The sequence below is a fragment of the Lepus europaeus genome, chromosome 14 (genome assembly GCF_033115175.1).
Source record: "Lepus europaeus isolate LE1 chromosome 14, mLepTim1.pri, whole genome shotgun sequence".
Classification (NCBI taxonomy): Eukaryota; Metazoa; Chordata; class Mammalia; order Lagomorpha; family Leporidae; genus Lepus; species Lepus europaeus.
In genome coordinates this window covers 31530256-31553174 of record NC_084840.1, presented here as the reverse complement: position 1 = coordinate 31553174, position 22919 = coordinate 31530256, and the positions used below count along the sequence as shown (strand labels likewise).

Below are 22919 nucleotides of genomic sequence, written 5' to 3'. Positions count from 1 at the left end.
TGGTTGAACTCTGTAATTAATACACAATTATTCTTAGGTGTTTAAATTTTAACTGAAAAGTGATCCCTGTTAAATTTAAGAGTGGAAAAAGAGAGGGAGGAGATGTACAATTTGGGACATGCTCAATCGGACTTGCCCCAAATGGTGGAGTTAGAAATGTGCCTGGGGATTCCAATACAATCCCATCAAGGTGGCATGTACCAATGCCATCTCACTAGTCCAAGTGATCAATTTCAGTTCACAATTGATGGCTCTGATAGGTCTAAGAGTCAAAGGGATCACACAAACAAGACAAGTGTCTGCCAATACTAACTGATAGAATCTAAAAGGGAGAGAAAGATCCAACATGGGAAGTGGGATACACAGCAGACTCATAGAATGGCAGACGTCCTAAACAACACTCTGGCCTCAGAATCAGCCCTTAAGGCATTCGGATCTGGCTCAAGAGCCCATGAGAGTATTGTAGGCATGGAAAGCCAAGATACCATGGAAAAGAAAAAAAAAGAATACCTAAATGAAAGATCTCTGTTAGTGAGATCCCAGTGGAAAGAACGGGGCCATCAAAGAAGGAGGTGTCTTTCTCTGAAGGGAGGAGAGAACTTCCACTTTGACTATGACCCTGTCAGAATAAGATCAAAGTCAGCGAACCCTAAAGGCTTCCATAGCCTTGGCAACTCATGACTAGAGCCAAGGGAGATTACTGACTCCATGAACAGGAGTGTCGAATTGTTAAGTCAGCAACAGAAGTCACTGTGTACTTACATCCCATGTGGGATCTGTCCTTAATGTGTTGTCTAATGTGCAGTGATGCTATAACTAGTACTGAAACAGTATTTTTATACTTTGTGTTTCTGCGTGGGTACAAACTGATGAGATCTTTACTAATTATATACTGAATCGATCTTCTGTATATAAAGAGAATTGGAAATGAAAAAAAAAAAACCAACCCTGGTGTTAAATTGGAAATGACATAGAAAATTAATTAATTTTTTTAAAAAAATATTATGTAGGATCTCTGTCCTTAATGTGCTGTACACTGTTATTTAATGCTATAAGTAGTACTCCAACAGTATTTTTTTCACTTTGTGTTGCTATATGGGGGCAAACTGTTGAAATCTTTACCTAATATGTACTAAACGGATCTTCTGTTTATAAAGAGAATTGAAAATGAATCTTGATGTGAATGGAAGGGGAGAGGGAGCGGGAAAGGGGAGGGTTGCAGGTGGGAGGGAAGTTATGGGAGGGGGGAAGCCATTGTAATCCATAAGCTGTACTTTGGAAATTTGTATTCATTAAATAAAAGTTTAATAAATGAAAAAAAATAGGAATGTACAAATTGAGAAGTTGCTTTATATCCAAGACATAAACATAAAAAAGACCATTTTAGAGAAACTATAAAGACACCTTAGTAAAGAACCTAGAATTTAAAGCCTCTCTTTTTTTTTTAGATTCTAGGAGGTATGACTATTTTCTTTCTAAAAGAAAAAACTAAAGCAGCTATACTCACACTATCTTACAACACAAAATACTCTTGCTGAAAAATTTCTAATAGGAGAAACTGATGAAATATCAGGTACAAGTGGGAAAGGACCGCAAAAAATATTTCTGATCAAGAGATGCACATAAATATATTTGTAAACCTAAAATAACTGGTGAATTCATGATCACAGGAAAAAGTCAAGCAACAGGAGTTGCAAAAAAGTTACAAAGTGTGTATGAGTACATTGATGGTGCATCTTAAAACAAGTTTGTTGAAAGAATTGAAGAAAGTAAGTCAATGAGTTTTATATATATATATATAAATGTATAGTAGTAATTACTAAAAGGAAATAATTCAATCAATTAAAATTATATAGCACAAGAGACAAAGCATTATGCAAATACTCTTATACTTTCAGATGAAAAGCCAATAGAATCTGTCTAAGCAGGAATATTAAATATATTTTTAGGAAAAAGATATAGTTATGATACCCATAAAAACTAAAAGTTTACATAAATATTTCAAATTATTAGACTTAAAGCAAATACACAAGGTCATATACAGAAAGTTTCCACATAAAATCCATAGCATAAAATTAACAGAACTGGGATAGCTGTTTGGCCAGTGGTTAAATTACTTTAGGGATGTCTAGTTCTCATATCAGAGTTTCTGTGTTTGAGTCCTAGCTCCACTTCCCATTCCAGCTTTCTGCTAAGGTGCGTCCTAGTAGGCAGTTGGAACCCTGTACCCATGAAGGAGACTGAAACACAGTTTCAAGGATACTGGTTTCTGCCTGGCCCAGCACCAGCTGCTTTGGGCATTTAAGAAATGCAGTGGATAGATTCTCTCTTTCTCTCTCTCTCTCTTTCTCTCTCTCTCTCTCTCTCTCTCTCTCTCTCTCTCTTTCTGTCTCTCCCTCTCTCCCTCTCTCCCTCTCTGACTTTCAAATAATTTAAAACAATAATTTTTTTCAAAAAGTAACAGAACTAAGAGAGCACATGCAATACATCAAAAGTGTAGGAGAAAATAATTTATTCTTTTTTTTTTAACTTTTATTTAATGAATATAAATTTCCAGTATACAGCCCATGGATTACAATGGCTTCCCCCTCCCATAATCTCCCTCCCACCCGCAACCCTCCCCTCTCCCGCCCCCCTCTCCCCTTCCATTCACATTAAGATTCATTTTCAATTCTCTTTATATACAGAAGATCAATTTAGTATACATTAAGTAAAGATTTCAACAGTTTGCACCCACATAGAAACACAAAGTGAAACATACTGTTTGAGTACTAGTTATAGCATTAAATCAAAATGTACAGTACATTAAGGACAGAGATCCCACATCAGGAGCAAGCGCACAGTGGCTCCTGTTGTTGACCCAACAAATTGACACTCTAGTTTATGGTACCAGTAACCACCCTAGGCTGTTGTCATGAGTTGCCAAGGCTATGGAAGCCTTCCAAGTTTGCCGACTCTGGTCATATTTAGACAAGGTCATAAAAGACAGGGTGAGGATAGTAACCAATGATCCTAAGAGTGGCATTTACCAGGTCTGAACAATTATACAGCATTAAGTGGGGAAGAGGACCATCAGTACACACAGGTTGGGAGTAGAGCCATTGGTGGTAGAGTAGAGGTTATGATTACAAAGGAATGAGGCCCAAGTGCACTAGACAGGGTCTAGAACAAAGGACAGAGTCATTATTAGAGGAGCTAAGAAAGGTGCTGTCTAAGCTACAATTAAGTTTTCTGATTTAGAGGCAAATAAAACCTGATAGAAGGGGCTTGATAATAATCTGGTGGGCTTTAGGCCTTGTAAGTTAAGAGGCCCAGACCTATCTATCTCTTCACATGGGGTATATCCTAAGGGAGGTGTGAACCTCCTAGGGGAGGGCACTCTGTTGACTTTCATTACTTGGCTGGCCTGGGAGGAGAGCTGGCCAGGTAAAGGCAGGTGGCATCTCTAACAAGAAATTTACAGTTCTGCCTGCAATGTTGCTGACCCTACTTGACCATCCCCTCAGCTGCAGTGGTCACTTTGGAAGTTGGGCTGAGTAAAGGGCTTTTCAGCTTGGAGCCAATAAGATCTGTGGCTCTGACCTGGGCATCCTTCGACTCCAGGGCAGGTCCATTTCCAGTGATCCAACTCTTGGCAGAGCTGCCAGGGCTCTTCACAAGCTGACTTCTGCTGAAGCCCAGACTTACCACATTGAAAGCCACTGCAGTGGACTGGCCTGTTGGGTCTCCTTGAGGGCAGATCACCGTACAGATCAGCCATTAATAGGCCTGCCATCCATTGCTTCTGATGCCTAGCTTTCTTTTTCCTCCTGGTTTGTGTTAAAGCAGACCAGAGGATGCAAGTCAAGGGAGTGCCCGTGTCCCATCTCTAATCTTCGGTGGCCTGAACTACAAGTCTATAGTCACAGGCATGTTCTGTAGTAGTTTTTCTAAGGTAGACAATGCCCATGAGGAAAATTATATTCTCACTTTAACACTTTCTTTCCCTTTGGTCTGAAAGGGAGGTTTTTTCTACTTACTGTATACTTCGCTGATGGTGATGTGAATCTAGCTATGAGATTATTATTTAAGCTCTTATTTTGGCTATGCTATTACAGAAAAATGTTAGCCATCTCTTATAAGGTCTAAAGATTAAATTGTGCGTCCTACAGATTCCTTCATAATAGAATTAGTTCCCTACCTTGAAGAGAATAGAGAAATGAAAGAACAAGTTGGGCTTAGAATAGAGAAATGAGGGAGCAAGTCCTAGATTGCTTGCTGACAATAGCAATATTACATGAATACTTAGCAAACCGTTTCAACCCTTAGATAAGAACTTAATAAAACATTTACCAGAAGGTCCAATGCCTTCTATAAATTTTAAGAATCATGTATTTGAAAACACCTCTTAAATATCTAAGATGGTGTAGTTTGTTTAACCAGTAAACTTAAGCACAACCATATAAAATGTTTTTAGTTTCTTTCTACCAACAAGTTTAAAACATATGATACACAGATTCAGGTCACACAAATTAAAATGTATCTTTGATTGATTTTAGCAGCTTAAATTTATGGACAATCTTATCTAAAAGCCATTTAAAATAAAACTCTTAATAAAATTTCCCCATGTGGACATACAATATGTACGCCCATATAACATAGCATAATAGACCAATATCAAAATCCAAAATATCTGGTTGAACTAAGATTCCTTAAAATCATGACATAACATAGACCAAATTTGATCATTGTTACAAGGTGATTATTCAAGTCTTTGAAAATAAGCACATAGTTAAATAACCCATAGCTCTTAATAAAAATTCAGCTGTTTTTGAACAATTAGAATTTAACAGACATCAAGAGAACATAATAGATTACTTTAGCACATTGCTCTAACAGTGCATCAGAGTTTAATTCTATGTCAAAGAGAAATTGAGCTTCCTGTTATCTTTTGCTGTGAGGTTTCCTTCCTTTACCCTCTTTCATATTGATGACCATGTTTCCGTGTTTCTGCGTGTAACACATCTTCAAGCATCTTTTGCAGGGCAGGATGAGTGGCAACAAATTCTTTCAGTTTCTGTTTGCTATGAAAAGTCTTAATTTCACCTTCATTCATAAATGAGAGCTTTGCAGGATATAATATTCTGGCAGTTTTTCTCTCTTAGTACCTGGGCTATGTCTCGCCATTCCCTTCTAGCTTGTAGGGTTTCTGATGAGAAGTCTGCTGTGAGTCTAATTGTAGATCCTCTGAGAGTAATCTGACGATTCTCTCTTGCACCTTTTAGAATCTTTTCTTTATGTTTCACTGTGGTGAGTTTGATTATGACGTGTCGTGGTGAGGATCTCTTTTGGTCATGTTTATTAGGGGTTCTATAAGCTTCCTGTACTAAGATGCCTCTGTCCTCCAAACCTGGGAAATTTTCTGCTAGTATCTCACTGAAAATGCCTTCTAATCCTTTCTCCCTCTCCATGTCTTCAGGAACTCCTAGAACCCGAATGTTAGATTTTTTAATAGTATCCTGTAGATTCCCGACAATATTTTTTAGATTTCTAATTTCTTCTTCTTTTCTTTGGTTTGCCTGTTTCCTTTCCTGTTCTCTGTCTTCTAAATCTGATATTCTCTCTTCTGCTTCGCCCATTCTGTTTTTAAGGCTCTCTAATGTGTTTGTCATTTGATCTATTGAACTCTTCATTTCATTATGATTTCTCGTCACAATCACCATTTCTTGTTCCACTAGTTGTTTCATTTCATTTTGATTCCTCCTTAATATTTCACTTTCACGAGAGAGATTTTCTATCTTGTCCATGAAGGATTTCTGTAGTTCAAGAATTTGTTTTTGAGAACTTCTTAATGTTCTTATCAATTTTTTGAGATCTGCTTCTTGGATTTCTTCAATCTCATCATCTTCATAATCTTGAGTTGGGGTGTCTTTTTCATTTGGGGGCGTCATAGTGTCTTCCTTGTTCTTGTTACCTCGGTTTTTGCGTTTGTTGTATGGCATGTTGGAAATATTTGGTTTCTTCACTGTGGTGTTTTTTTTTTTCTTGTTATACTATGACTCTAGATTAAGTGGACTGTCTGCTTTTGGTGGAGACTTAGAGGCTTGAGATGGGTGTGGACTGAGAGCTGTGTTTGGTTCCTCAGGGTTGAGGGTGTGTCAAAGATGACACTCCCAGGTTAGGTGTGGTAAATGTCTCTTTCTTTTGTTGATTCAAAAGGGAAGTAATTCCACACAGCTGAATGTAATTGGAGGCAGTTAGCAGGCAAATGATATACCCACAGGAGCCAGAGATTGGAAGCTCTTTCCCAAGGACCACACAGGGAATCTCTGCTGCCCTCAGTGTGGGCTCCAATTCTCCTGCAGTCTCCCACTGGATTGCCAAGTTAGATCCTAATCTCCTGTTATTTCACCCCTCCCCCCAGAGTCAGGTTTTTCTGCTAGGCTCAGGGCCGGTGCAGACCTGAGGTCGCCCTGCTTATGACGTATGTCCAAAATGGCGCCTGCTCTTTGTCTTGCTCGCCCTTGAGGGGTGAGCGGAGAGAGAGAAACTCGTGTCCGTTTCGGTCACTTTTTTTTTTCCCTCTCTCTCTTCTAGTTAGCCTGGTGAACTTTTCCCCACGGAGTTTCAAGCCTCGTTCCCTCTAGCCTCCTCTTTCCGCTTTCCCGCTGGTGTCTCGGGCTATGGAGGTTCGGCTCACCTCGCGTTCCAGCGCTGGTGCGTTGAGTCTGCTGCTGGTGTCCCGAACTTGGGCTCCCACGCTCTCCACGCAGGTCCACTGTGAATCACTAGTTCCGGAAGAGTTTCCTCTGCTGTTTATTCCCCTACTCTTCCTTGACCCTGCAGTATCTCCACTTTTATTAACCTGTGTCTTGCCGAAGAATATCAATGTGCTCCCTTCCTATTCCGCCATCTTGGATTCTGCCTCGAAAATAATTTATTCTTAAAGTGAATCGATTCTCCCCACATTGATCATAGATTTAATTAATGTTCTATCAAAATCACAGCTAAAACTATGTTGGAAATAAAAAAAATAAAGAGGAATGATTTTGGAGGAATCACTGTGCCCAATATTATGGTTTTTTATATACATACAGTAAAACCAATGTAGTCATGGCAGTGAAATAGACACTCAGATACACAGAACAGAGAACACAGAAATAGACTTATATAATATGTCTAATTTGTTTTTGACAACAGTACATAAATTATTCAATCAAGAGAGTATAGCCTTTTCCAAAAACCGTGCAAGAACAACTGCACAGGAATTCACCAAAAACCATGCAAGAACAACTGCACAGGAATTCACCAAAACCATGCAAGAACAACTGTACAGGAATTCAAACGGGATCACAAATGTAAAACAAAGGACAAAACTTTCAGAAAAAAAAATGAGAAAATCTTTGGAAAACAGGGATAAGGAAAGAGATTGTAGACTTGATTACAAAGCATGATGTACGGAAGGAAAAAAATTCAGGCACTCTGAAATGGGAAATCTTATCTGCTAGACTAATTATCAGGATGACAGGATAAGAGAGTACTAAAACACTGAACCATAAAGGCATAAAAATTAAAATATTCTCAGCTCCCTTCCAAAGCCCTTGAATTATTTGAAAAGGGGCACTGATTAACTTAAGAGTTTTTTAAACATAAAATTTCAAGGCTAATGAGAAAATGGATAGAGGTAGAAGTCTTATTTCCTAAATCAATAGAATGAAAAGAAATTGAACAAGAAAGGATTCAATATAAAAGATGACAAACAAAGTGGGGGAAAAACAGAATGAAAGAATATAGAAGATTAACAGATAAAAATAATAAAGAACATTGACAGGGAAAAATTACCAAAATAAATACAGTTAGGATTGTCACACATCATTTAGCTCCATGTGAGTTCACAGTACAATTAAAAAAAATCAAACATGAAACATATAACAATATATTTTCAGTTTTGATAACACAATTCATAATTCCAGTGAAGGTAAGGGGAGATTTCCACATCTTTGTCAATTACTATGTAAGCTGAGCAACATATTTATAATAAACTTGAGTTCCAAATATAATTTATTAGATTAAAGGAAAAAATATCACAGTAAGTATACAACAGTATTTGAGAATATTCAGTGTTCATTCATGATAAATTTTTTTAAGATTTATTTTATTTATTTGAAAACAGAGAGAGGTAGAGACAGAGAGAAGTTTTTCATCTGCTAGTTCACTTCTGAGATGGCTGCAACAGTCGGAGCTGTGCCCATCCAAAGCCAGGAGCCAGGAGATTCTTCCGGGTCTCCCACATGGGTACAGGGGTCCAAGGACTTGTGCTACCCTCTACTGCTTTCCCAGGCCACAGAAAGAGCTGGATTGGAAGAGGAGCAGCTGAGACTAGAACCAGCGCCCATATGGGATGCTGGTGCTTCAGGCCAGGGCTTTAACCCACTGCACCACAGCACTGGCCTCCCATTCATGATAATTTAAAAATATTTAGTAAACAAAGTATAGAAGGAAGTTTTATTCAGAGAAAGTATCTGCTATAAATTATGGAATTATTCCTCTTGTTGAAATACCAAAAGCTTTCACTTTTAAATCATAACTACCACAACAATATCACCATTTCTAGTCAGCTTTGTGCAAGAGATCCTAATCCATGTAGTAAGATAAAAGAAAAAAGAGAAGATTGGAATAAAGAAAACATTGGTTATTTTAAATTATTTTATATGATATGATTATTTATATAGAAACTCCCCCAAATCAACTGATTATCAAATTAGTAGAATTTGAGGATGGTGGTTGGATATAATGCTATTTAAAAAAAAAACTAATCTGGAAAGGCATTTGGCTTAATAATTAAAATGCCAATTGGTCCTCCTATACCCCATATTGGAGTACCTGAGTTCAGTAACTACCTCTAGCTCCTCATCCCTGCTTCCCACCAATGTGTACCTCAGGAGGTGGCAAGTGACAACACAGTAGTTGGGTCCCTGCCACCCATGGGAGAGATTTAGATTGAGTTCCTTGCTCCTGGCTTTGGCATGGCCCAGCCTTGGTCAAAGTAACTATTTGAGGAGAGAATCAGCAGACAGGAGCTCTCTCCCCACTTTACCTCTCAAATAAACATTTAAAAATTAGAATTTTAAAAATGCATCACTTTTCTATCACTAAAAGTAAAACACAATTTCAAAATATATAATTTACAAGTAAACAAAAAAAAGTTTCTAGGAACAAATTTAACAGATAATAAAAATGTTTAAAAACATTACTCAAAGATGTTAACTTTAAACGAGTGTGTGCAAGTGAATTGCATTTAATCAAAAACTCAGTATAGCACAGATGTAATTTTCCTCAATTTTATCTGTAAAGTCATGTAATTTCTATTAGATTTATTATAGTAAAGTTTGAAGAATTTCACAAGCTGATACTATAATATTTATTTGAGAGAATAAAGGGCTAAGGAATATCAAGACACATTCATACAAATATATTTAATGTAGCTCTATCTTTGTGATAGCATACAATAACAATTTCAGTTTCCATCACCAGATGACTGAATAAGTTAATGTTTATACATACAGTGACATTCTAGGCAAAGATTAAAACATCAAAGGAAGGCCCTCAGTTATGGAACAATGTTCAGGTTATTATTTATAGGTAAGAATGTCAAGTTGAAGAACTGTGTGTATGGTATAATTTGATATTCTTAAAATGAAGGACATATAAATATGTGCTCATATATAAACAAAATATCTCCAGAATGATACATATTGAATTAGAAATAATATTTCCTTCAAAGTGGATAACCAGAGGGCTTACAGGATAGAGGAAGGAAATGTTGGCTTGCATGCTTTGGGCATTCTGCAATAGCCAATAAAAGACTGTGTGCACGTGCGTTTACACATACTACAGTTGCTTCTGCATTTTATAAGACTTGCATTACTTATGGATTGATGGTAGCATTCTTTCATTTAGGAAAACACTATAAAAACCTTTTAGTTAGGAAAAATGAAACCATTAAGGTACAAAGAAATTTAAAGTCAAATAAGAATGAATTAATTGATATAAGAACATAGTAGGGGAATTTAGTTATCCTGAGTAACTTCAGAGTATTAGAGTGCTGGGGATGGAATAAGACCCTGAAAATAGTATAAAAACATAAAAAAAGAGAGATAAGAACAAAAGAAAAAGAACAAAAGAGAGGAAGGAGGAGAAATTGAGAGAGAGAAGGAGAGGACTACGGTTATTTTCCATTCAATTATCATTTATACTATTGACTTTATTTCCACTAAACTAGAGTCTTTTTTGCTTTTTACTTATTAAACTTATTATTCAGAGAAACATTATTGCTTTTACTGTAATGTAAATTTAAAATATTAACTCAAAACTAAAAAGAAGGAAGGAAGGAAGGGAGAGAGGGAGGAAGAAAGAAAAAAAGAAAGAAAGGGGGGAGCAAGAAGGGAATATAAAATTCTTAGAATTATATCTATGAGCTATACCGAATTTGTTCAAAATTAAAAATTTTGAAAAATAACAAAATCATATCTATGAAATACATGAAATCTGTTTATGTTAATAAAAATAAAAATTTATAATAATAGAGTTTCACTTTATCAGCCATTCATTCTTTGACTCAATGAGTATTTAAGAAGTAAATGTTATTTTGGATTTACTACATGTCAGGAGTTGTGCTAGGCATTGAATTTTAAAAGAAAATTAAGTCAGAGTGTCCACCTACATTCCCCCACTGATTTTAAAACACAAGGGTGAAGGCAGAGAGGCAAGCAAATCTAATACCACAAAGTAGTTGGTATAAATAGCTTTGCATGAAAGCCTCTGGGCACTCAGATGGGGAGTATCCTAACTCTAGCCACACTTAAGCAACAATGCAAAGCAAGATAAAGTGTGTACAAGCAGATGAGGCGTCAAGAGAATGTCATGTCCAAAGATTTGGAAGCTCTAAGGAAAATGATTTCTTTTAAAATTGAAAGATCTTCAGTGTGGGTGAGCAAAGCGAGATGAGACTGAAAGAACTATATAAAATTCTAAGAAATGTGAGTCATATCCTGAAGTCAGAAGGGAGTTTATTTAATTAGCAATAGCCCAGTTAGATGTATAACACACTGATGTTTTAATGTTATAATATTTATTAATAACGCATGCCAATAGGTAAAAAGGGAAAGCATCAATAGATAATGTAAGAAGACTATGTTAAATTCAAACTTTATTATTGGCATTCACACTCTAAGAGAAGTGGAGATAAAAAGAAAAAGATCTGCAAACTGAGAAACAATACAGACAGAACTAGCTGTTGAATAGAATAGATGGGGCTTCCCAATACCCTATTTCCTCTGTTCACCTACCTGAGGACTTCTTCAAACTAAGGGCTCAGGATGTGCATGGTAAGCAAGTAAGGCCCCTAAAATAAAAACTTCAAGACATACTCATTCTTGAGGTTATAAAAGTACAGGGTTGGCATTCTCATAATCCTAACATTGAGCATTCCTTCCATTTGGGGCCTTAAAAGCTAAACTGTCTCACCCTACTCATAGCCCACTTATATTCTTTCTCACATCATCTACCAGCTCTTTACTCCTTTCAAGCTCAAGCTGGCCATTTACGTCAATTTCTGAAATGTTAGCTTTCTCAAGATCAAATAGCAGTTCCCTAGGGTCCATGTGTTTCTGAGTTTTCCAGCTCCTTCTACTGACTAACACTTATTGAAGTCTCACAGACCATTATTATTTCTTCCAAAGAAACCAACTTAACAAATTCACCATACTTAATCTACAAAATCAATCCATTTTTAGGTACAACATTGGTAAAAACACGAGTTTTGAAAGTAGTTGTCAAATATTTTATTTTTAAAGGGAAGTTTCGCATCAGTATACCTCTTATCATACCCTTAAAATATCATAAATTAGATTTATAACCTGGATTCTTATTTCTGTAACTGTATGACTCTTAGACCTTATTCATCAGCCTGCTGAACTGTTCCTTTGTCATAAACTTAGATACAATCCAAATTTCTGAGATCCCTGTTTTTACACTTGATTTTAGCCAAAAGGCTGAGAAATGATCTGATATCCCTGTTTTAACTGTTATTGCCTAGTAAATCAAAACTGAATTTGAGAGAAATTCAAGATGGTGGAATAGGGAAGGAGCTTACAGTTATAGTCTAAGGGAAGATAGTTTTAAAAAAAGTGGAGAGAGTGCAGTCTTAGAAAAGAGTTAGGGAGAAAATGACAGAGGAAACTCCACATAAATTAGAGGGACACTGAGGACCTACATGGAGGGTGTGGACAAACAACTCAAGACCTGAGCAGCTGAGAGCCTCTGCACCAGCTCTGGAGTAAATTGAGACCAGACTGCAATACTTCAAGCCACTGGTGACAAAGCTATGGGAAGAGCCTGGTGGGAAACCAGATTAGAGTCCTGTATGGCCTAGTGTACCTGACAAACTAGAGGGAAACAAAGCGGGGGCATGTTTCTTTCTCCATGACCACCCTGCACCAGCAACCTGTAAGAAAGTGTGAGAGGGCAGGTGCCATTTTGGACATACATAATAACCGTGCCAGCTCATGTCTGTATGCCCAACAACCTGCCTAGTAAAGACACCTGAATTTGACTGGGAGAACTGACAGGGGATGGGTGCATGTGACTGTGGGAGGCTTCTGTGCTGGAACTGTGAATACACTGTGGCTGTGTGGGAGGGTGCAGTGTGTGTCTGGGACTTTGGGAAGACACATGGGCAGCTCCACATGCTCGGGGCTCCCTGAATAACAGGTGAGGGTCATTGTTGTGGGATCCATGCTCAAAGGAAATCATTGGTGTGGTTTCTGGGGCAGTGTGAGCAAACATTGGACCCACTGGGGCTAGCACTCAGGCATTGCTCTCCTTTGAGGAGAGGGGGTGAGGTGAGACTATGCCAACAGAGCAGAACAAACCTCTCCTCTGGTACAGAAATAAAAGAGAAGATTTACCACATCCAACCTGGGTGTCACCTTGGACACTCCCTTCACCCTGGAGCACTGAATAGAGCTCCCTGGTCATATCAATCAGATGCCTCTGGGTATTCACTGAAAGAGCAGACCGTCCACTAAGCCAAAGAGGAACAGTCCAAAGATAAGACATTATGGGGGGAAAACAAAACAGAAACCAACAAGTATCTCTACAAATCCCAAATAATAAACACAGCAATTCAAGAAACAAGAATAAGGAAGTCAATAGTACCCCCAAAAAAGAACATAACACTTCAACACTAGAATATCAAGATGAAGAGATAAAAGAAATGCCAGAAATAGATTTCAAAAAATTGATAATAGGACTACTGAAAGTAATCATAAGCAAATGCACAAACTAATGAAATCCAAACCTGATATGAAAGAAAATTTCTCCCAACAGAAATTAAAAGAATCAGCAGAAATTACTACAAAGAGCTGTATGTCAACAAACTGGAAACTCAGAAGAAATGGACCAATTCCTGGACAGAGACAACCTACCTAAATTTTGCCATGAAATCATAGAAAACCTAAACCAAGAAAGAAATCCAATCAGTAATGGACTCTCCCAACAAAGTAAAGCCCAGGACCAGATGGTTTCACTGCAGAATTCTACCAGACATTTAAAGAACTATCTCCACTTCTTCTCACTGCAGAATTCTACCAGACATTTAAAGAACTATCTCCAATTCCTCTCAATCTATTCAAAATAATTTAAAGGGAAGGAATCCTCCAAAATTCTTTCTATGAAACCAGCATCACCTTAATATCAAAACCTGGAAAAGAAACAACAGGGAAAGGAGCTACAGACCAATTTCCCTGATTAACATAAATGCAAAAATCCTCAACAAAACACTAGCCAATTGAATCCAACAACATATCAGAAAGATCATTCACAAGGACCAAGGAGGATTTAACCTTGGTGTATAGGATTGGGTCAAGATTCACAAATCAATCAATGTGATACACCACTTTTACAAATTGATGAACAAAAACCTTATGATTATCTCAATAGATGCAGAAAAACCATTTGATAAAATGCCACACCCTTTCATAATGAAAACTACAAGTAAACTGGGAATAGGAAAATCCTCAACACAATCAAGGCAATTTTTGACAAACCCATGGCCAGCATGCTATTCAATGGAGAAAAGTTGAAGCATTCCCACTGAGATCCACAACTAGACAAAGATGCCCACTATCACCATTGCTATTCAATATAGTCTTGAAAATTTTAGCCAGAGCCATTAGGCAAGAAAAAAAAATGGATACAAATTGGGAAAGAGGAAGTCAAACTATCCCTATTTGCACATGACACGGTTCTATACATAGTGGATACAAAAGACTCTGTTAGGGCAGGCACCATGGTTAATCCTCTGTCTGTGGTGCTGGCATCCCATATGGGTGCTGGGTTCTAGTCCCAGTTGCTCCTCTTCTAGTCCAGCTCTCTCTTCTGTAGCCCGGGAGGGCAATGGAGGATGGCCCAAGTGCTTGGGCCCCTGCACCTGCATAGGAGACCAGGAAGAAGCACCTGGCTCTTGGCTTCGAATTGGAGCAGCACTAGCCATAGAGGCCATTTGTGGAGTGAACCAAAGGAAAGATCTTTTTCTCTGTCTCTTTCGCTCTCACTGTCTATAACTCTACCTGTCAAATAAATTTTTTAAAAAGGCTCCGCTAAGAAACTATGGGAATTCATAGAGGAGTTTGGTAAAGTGTCAGGATATAAAATCAACACACAAAAATGAACAGCTTTTGTATACATAGACAATGCCACAGCTGAGAAAGAATTTCTAAGATCAATCACATTCACAATAACTAGAAAAAAAATCAATTATCTTCAAATAAATTTAACCAAGGATGTCAAAGATCTATATGATGTGGATTACCAGACATTAAAGAAATAAATAGAAGAAGATACAAAAAAATGGAAAAATTTTCCATGTTCATGGATTGGAAGAATCAATATCATTAAAATGTCCATACTACAAAAAGCAATACAGATTTAATGTCATACAAAGCAAAATAACAAAGATATTTTTCTGAGATACAGCAACAATGATGCTTAAATTCATATGGAAAAACAGAAGATCCTGAATAGCTAAAGCAATCTTATACAACCAAAACAAAGCCAGTGGTAACACAATACCAGATATTAAGACATACTACAAGATAGTTATATTCAAAACAGCCTGGTACTGGTAGAGAAACAGATGGATAAACCAATGGAACAGAATCAAAATGCCAGAAATCAATCCACGTATCTAGAACCAACTTATATTTGACAAATGAGCTAAAATCAATTCCTGGAGCAAGGACAGTTTCTTCAACAATTGGACCTGGAAAACTGGATCTCCATATGCAGAATATGAAGCAAGACCCCTTCTTATACCGCACAAAAAAATCCACTCAACATGGATTATATACCTAAACCTATGCCCAGATATAATCAAGTTATTAGAGAACATTGGGGAAATCCTGCAAGACACTGGCATAGGCAAAGAATTCTAAAAAAGACCTCAGATGCACAGGCAATCAAATCCAAAATTGACAAATGGGATTATGTTAAATTGAGAAGCTTCTGCACTGCAAAAGAAACATTCAGCAAAGTCAAGAGGCAACCAATAGAATGGGAGAAATTATTTGTGAACTATGCAACTAATAAAGGATTAATAATCAGAATATATAATGGGATCAAAAACTCAACAACAACAAAACAAATGTCACAGTTAAGAAATGGGCAAAGAACTTAAACAAACACTTTTTCAAAAGAAAAAATCCAAATGGCCAACAGACACATGAAAAAATGCTCTGGATCACTAACCATCAGGGAAATGAAAATCAAAACCACAATGAGGGGACTGGCACTGTGGCATAGCAGGTAAAGCCGCAGCCTGCAATGCTGGCATCCCATATGGGTGCCGGTTTGAGTCCTGGCTGCTTCACTTCTGATCTAGCTCTCTGCTATGACTTAGGAAAGCAGTGGAAGATAGCCCAAGGCATGGGAGACCCAGAGGAAGCTTCTGGCTTCACATCAGCTCAGCCCCACCCATTGTGGCCAATTAGGGAGTGGATCAGCAGATGGAAGACACCTCTCTCTCTCTCTCTCTCTCTCTCTCTCTCTGCCTCTGCTTCTCCTTCTTTATGTGTAACTCTTTCAAATAAATCTTTTAAAAAAAACCCACAATGTTTCACCTCACCCTCATTAGAATGACTTTCATACAAAAATCAACAAACAACAAATGCTGGCAAAATTGTGGGGGGAAAGGTACCCTAATCCACTGTTGATGGGAATATAAGCTGATATAAGCCACTATGAAAGACAGTATGGAGATATCTCAGAAGTCTTAATATAGAACTATCATATGACTCATTCCAATTCTGGGAATTTATCCAGTGGAAATGATATCAGCATACGAAAAAGGTAGCTGTACCCCTATATTTATTGCAGCTCAATTCACAATGGCTAACATATGGAATAAACACAAATGCCCATCAACTGAAGACTGGATAAAGAAATTATGGGATACCACCATGGAACACTACACAGCAGTAAAAAAAAAAAAAAAAAAAGATAAGAAAACAAAATCCGGGCCGGCACCGCGGCTCAATAGGCTAATCCTCCACCTTGTGGCGCTGGCACACCGGGTTCTAGTCCTGGTCGGAGCACCAGATTCTGTCCCGGTTGCCCCTCTTCCAGGCCAGCTCTCTGCTATGGCCCAGGAGTGCAGTGGAGGATGGCCCAAGTGCTTGGGCCCTGCACCCCACGGGAGACCAGGAGAAGCACCTGGCTCCTGGCTTCGGATCAGCGCGGTGCGCCAGCCGTGGCGGCCATTGGAGGGTGAACCAACGGGAAAGGAAGACCTTTCTCTCTGTCTCTCTCTCTCACTGTCCACTCTGCCTGTCAAAATAATAATAATAATAATAATAATAATAATAATAAAAAGAAAACAAAATCCGGTTGTTTGCAACAAAATGGATGAGACTGGGAAACATAATACTTCATGTAATAAGCCAGTTTCAAAAGGACAAATACCATATATTCTCCCTGACCTGTAACAACTGTTAGCATACCTAAATGATAATCTATAGAAGTGAAATTAACATCTTGAGAAGCAATGACTCTGAAGAGCCCTTGTCTCCACTGTTGAAGAACAGATTTTTTTTAATTTTAATAAATTATTACAAATTGTTTACTCCCTCTAATTCAAAAAATTTAAGACTAAAATAATATGTAGATTTTTTTGAAAGTAAACTACCACATGTATGCTGGCTATTATTAAATACTATTTTCTTATCTAAATGTAGTATAGGTATATAGTCCCTTATAAATGTTATTAGAATGAGGAATATCACAAGAGGAAAAAACATTTTTGAAGTAATACAGAAACTTAACACGTGGAGAGCTTTGGAAAGTATACTGAATAGCTTCAATATCTTTACTTTGAAAAAATCTATAGAAGATGTCACCATATATCCTAAATCCAGATACTATCTTCCTGGGGTGTCTTATGAAATAAAATGGACAGTAAAACAGTCCTATTAATTTTTCCACAATGTTTTCTTCTTTGGAAGCAAGTTCTTGCTACTGAATGCATTTCTCAAAATAAATTGAAAGCTTAGCTTATTTACAGTTTCATTTGTAGAATTGTTTTTACATAAAGTGCATTTCATTATGAGATAATATTACTGAAAATATTTTGCCTAGTACCAAGATACTATACCCATAAATAATCTACTTACAGTCAATTTACATAGTGTTTTTAAGTATAAAAATTACCTTTTAAGGTAAATTGAAGCATATTTCTGTACCTTACCATTACATATCTGCCTAAAATATTACTGAGTTTCAGAAAATAGTTATAAGTATTATAATGATCAACACTTCTTAATAATCTTTCTGAAAGGTTTACCACTAGGCTGGCTAGTGATTGTTATACTCACCTAATTGCTTCATTGGTCTCTGAAACAGCTCTCAAGTATTCTTTCAAATAAAAATAATTAAAGCAGTACTTTCGAATCCTGTATCCTCTCCACACTTTCTGAATCTATAGATGTAATAAAAACAGAATAAGTCATGAACATTTTTGTTAGAAACAATAGTTCTTTAAAATTCAGCTAAATATGGTTGATAACTCATATCATATAAAGTCTTATAGCATTTTCCACTAATATATATGAGAGTTCTTAAAAAAACTTCATGAAAAAAAACACGTATTATGAGAAAGCTATGTGTGAACTTCAAAAACTCTTTACACAAAATAAACTAATCTCTATTTTTTAAAGGTTTTATTTCTTTATTTGAGAGGTAGAGTTAATGACAGTGAGAGGGAGAGACAGAAAGTTCTTCCATTTGCTGGTTCACTTCCTAAATGGCCACAACTGCTAGAGCTGGGTTTATCTAAAACCAAGAGCCAAGAGCTTCTTCCTGGTCTCCCACGTGGGTGCAGGGGCCCAAGCATTTGGGCCATCTTTCTCAGTTCATAGCAGAGAGCTGGGTCAGAAGAGGAGCAGCCAGACTAGAACCAGGGTGCCGCAGGTGGAAGATTAACCTACTGCACCATAGTGCCGGTCCCTAAGTTATCTTTTAGCTCCATTTTCCCCACAAACTTTTTGAAGTTTCCTTGTATTATTGCAAATGTAAGTACATTTGTGTATTTAATTTACAGTATGTAAAAAATCATAATATAATTAGAGGTAATTGAATTATCTTGAAATATTTATTTCATAAAACACAACTATTTAACTACTGAGAGTCTAAAGTCCCTTTAGGGTAAATTTTTTCATAGCCAATTGGTTAGAAGATTGCAATGAATCTTTTAGATTATAATAAATCTTTTAGATAGAACAACTCAGTGATATCTAAATATTTAAATTGAATATTGCCTTGATCAGGAATGACAAAATTAACACTTCTTTAAACAATAATGGCTAACATTCATGAGTTCTTATGTGCCAGGCATGACTCTAAGGATTTGGCTTATTTCTGCATTTAAAATTCAGAATCTTCTTATGAGATACAACTCTTATTGACAGATTTACTGATGAGAAAAATGGCTACAAAGACAAGGTTACATAAATTTCCTATTATTACCCAGCTACCAATGATGGATCCAGTAATCGAATTAGGGCTTCAGAGAGCCCATTCTGTTATTCATAGCAATGTAGTACTATAAAGTGAACTGCAATTTTCAATGAATGGAAACCTCTACTGCAATAATCTGTGTTTTCCACTGCAATGCTAACATTCAGTTTCAGTACTAAACACATAATTGTGTGTGTGTATGTGTGTATTTTGATGAGAAGAGTGCTGAGGGTCTAAGAGAATATAACTAAATAAGCTACTAGGTATCTTATAAAGCCCCAGTAATCATGAGACTCAATTTCCTTAAGTCCTATATTTGATAATACAACCCATGTGAGAAAAAAATCAGAAGAAAAACAATAATGCATATCAGTTCTGTTGGAAAAATCATACCTGAATTACCTTGACAAAGTTAGAAGATGAAAAAATAGCAATTATTAAGAAATAATAACTCAGCCTAAAACAACAATTTTCACTAAATATATATACTTATTCTTAATTGGAAAAGGTAATGAGACTGTGCTATACTCTATTGGTTTTTTTCCCAAAGACCATTTTTTTTTTTGCAATTTGAAAAATGTTTAAATATTTATAAGTTGAATGCTGAAAAGATAAAAATGCAGAAAAAATGTTTCTCATGAATTCTGATTATATTTTTTCTCATTTAAAATATGGTCATATTGATCATGTACACAGTAATTGAGGTTCCACTTGGGTTGTCCAAATTCCATAATGGAACAACTGGGATCAACTGGCTCTACTTCTAATTCCAACTTCCTGCTAATGCACACCTTGTGAGGCAGCAGTGATGGTTCAAATAGTTGCACACTTGCCACCCACAAAGGAGACTCAACTCCAGCCTCAATTGTTGTGGGGATTTGTGGAGTGAATCAGTGGATGATATATCAGGTTAAGCTGCTGCCTGCGATACCAACATCCCCTGTGAGTGCTGGATTGGGTCCTGGCTGTTCCAAATCCAGCTCCCTGCTACTGTGACTGGGAAGGCAGTGGAGGACAGCACAGGTACTCGGGCACCTGCCAGCTATCTGGGAGACCTGGATGGAGTTCCAGGCTTCTGGTTTTGGCCTGGCCCAGTCCCATCTGTTGCAGCCATTTGGGGAGTTAACCAGCAGATGGATGATATCTCTCTCCCTTTATAACTCTGCCTTTCAAATAAATAAATACATCTTTAAAAAAGAAGATCTTTCTTCCTCTATTTCAATCTCTCTCTCTCGCTCGCTCTCTGTAGCCCTGCCTTTCAATAAATAAAGATAATTTTTTTTAAAATGGCCATTTTAAAGGTACTTTATAATCTGATATATTAATTGTGAAAATTTTGATGAAGTGTTTTAGTCAAATTCCCAGTAAGAGAAAGGAAAAAATAACTGTAGGTATGAACAACAGCTTATAAGAACAATTAAACCAAGGACATAACTCTAGAAAGTAAAAGTAAATAGTATATAGATAGATGATATAACAAAATTACACAATGAATCTTTAAAAATACTTCTCAGGAGCTGGCATTGTGGTATAGTAGATTAAGCTGCCACCTACAACAACGGCATCCTGTATGGGCACTGATTCAAACCCAGCTGCTCCACTTCCCATGCAACTCTCTACTAATGCACCTAGGAAAGCATCAGAAGATAGCTCAAGTGCTTGGGTCCCTGAACCAATCTGCAAGATCAGGATGAAGCTCCTAGCTTTGAGCTGGCACAGCCCTGGCCATTGCAGCCATCTGGGGAGTGAAACAACAGGCGGAAGATCTCTCTCCTTTCTCTCTCTCTGTCTCTCCCTATCTCTCTGTAACTTGGTCTTTCAAATTAAAAAAATCTTTTTAAAAAGTACTTCTCAAATGATCATATTCTTTAACAAGAATTAATTTCTCTGAAATTATATTCCTTTATTTAATTTAGAAACTATATCTCACTGATTTGACCAAATCATATTATGGCTAACAAGAAACAGGAGGGATTGATAAAAACCTACTTTCCTAATGAAAATGGATAATCAATTGTAAAATGTGTATGTATGTATGTATGTGTGTATATATATATATATATATACCTATATAAACCAAACAATGAATATTTTCCTGGATTAATCAATACAATAGGATTATTATCAGTCACATCTGATATAAGAGGAAACTAATACTCAGAAAAGTTACATAATTGCCTAAGGTGATATATTTGGCTGTGGTTTCAAATGTTTTGCATGTTTAGATTGCATCTACTGTAAAATTTTATTATAGAAGAGAACATTTGTAAATATGTACCAGGAAAAAGTCCAGTATTTAGAGTGACCCAGGTTACAGGTGAAAATATTAGGATATTGAATAACATTAAGGGAGGAGCAACCTACATCATGACTAAATCATTAAATTCTAGGCTGGCGCCAGCACCCGGGGTTCTAGTTCCGGTCGGGGCACCGGATTCTGTCCCGGTTGCTCCTCTCCTAGTCCAGCTCTCTGCTGTGGCCCGGGAGTGCAATGGAGGATGGCCCAAGTGCTTGGGCCCTGCACCTGCACGGGAGACCAGGAGGAAGCACCTGGCTCCTGGCTTTGGATCAGCATGGTGCGCTGGCCACAGCACGCCAGCCGCAGCGGCCATTGGGGGGTGAACCAAAGGAAAAAAGGAAGACCTTTCTCTCTGTCACTCTCTCTCTCACTGTCCACTCTGTCAAAATAAATAAATAAATAAATAAATAAATAAATAAATAAATATTTATTCTAAATGAAATAAGATTGAGTGTGCCAGAAAACATGAGCGATGCATGCTGGAGTATAAAGAGTAAAGAGGGATGATGGTGGTTTATGAGTAGGTAATACTAACTTACTGGTATGCCCATTTCGGAGACAATATGTGTATAAAAAAATAAAAACTGAAAGTGGTTGAAAACTCTGTGCTAGAGTATGAAGGGTTTCCTGTATTATAAGAAAAAACCAGTGCCCTGGGCTTCTGTCCTCTCCAAACTCAGCAACTACTGGAAATATTACCAAGCGCAACCAGAGAAGCTACAATTGGTTTAATATTAGAGAACCTTTTAATTCCCTAACACCCTAGGCCTCTACCCAAAGGCAGGCAGGCTACAATTCCCTTCCAAGACAAATCCTTTTGTTCACAATTGGGTATTAAAGGACATAATAAGTAAGTGATAGTTAAGGTATCAAATTAAAAGTCACCCACACTAAAGTATAAATTAAAGCCACACTTTAAGTGGTTTGTGAGTGATGAGAGGGTATAAAGAGCTAGTAAAAACTGAGCGTTTGAGTGGGTGAAGAAGCTGCCATCACTGAAATGAAGAATCTTAAATTTATGGAGCTCCACTCTTGAGCCAGGTATTATGCAAACTGCTTTAATTCACACAATATCCTTGTGAATGGGGCATGATCTCCATGTTAAAAATGAAGAAACTGAGGTTAAGTAATTAATTCAAGGTCACATAATCAGTTAAAGAGTAAATGGCAGAGTCAGGATACAAATCCAGGTCAGTCTTAAGTTAAATCACTTGTTTTTTAATTTAACATCTTACACATATACTGTTTAAAGATAAATATGATGTGTGTGTATGTTTGTACTTGAATTTAAAAGATAACATTTTCTTAGATTCTACAGAGCCCAGTTTAACCAATAGTTAATGTATATAATAAGATATAATATATAGAGATTTTACTATATCTCCTGCTACAAGAATGAGTGACTTGAGTTTTGCCTAAGTTTTCTCTTAATATTTCATTACTAATGAATAAACTTTCAACTTTAAAAAAAAAAACTATTTTCAAGAAGCAAGATAAATTTTGATTACATCTGTTACTATTTCAAGGTGACTGGGTTACCATTTTCCAAAATAGGAGCAGGAGAACTAGTATT

At 37.0% G+C, this 22919-nt stretch overlaps 1 protein-coding gene across 1 annotated transcript in view; it reads right to left on the bottom strand.

Moving 5' to 3' along the window:
- SPATA17 (spermatogenesis associated 17) overlaps positions 1-22919 on the bottom strand; it is a 291772-nt gene that overhangs the window by 225937 nt on the left and 42916 nt on the right. The window contains exon 5 of the mRNA XM_062211329.1: positions 17907-18010. Coding sequence (XP_062067313.1) covers positions 17907-18010 — 104 coding nt within the window. The remainder of the gene's footprint in view (positions 1-17906; positions 18011-22919) is intronic.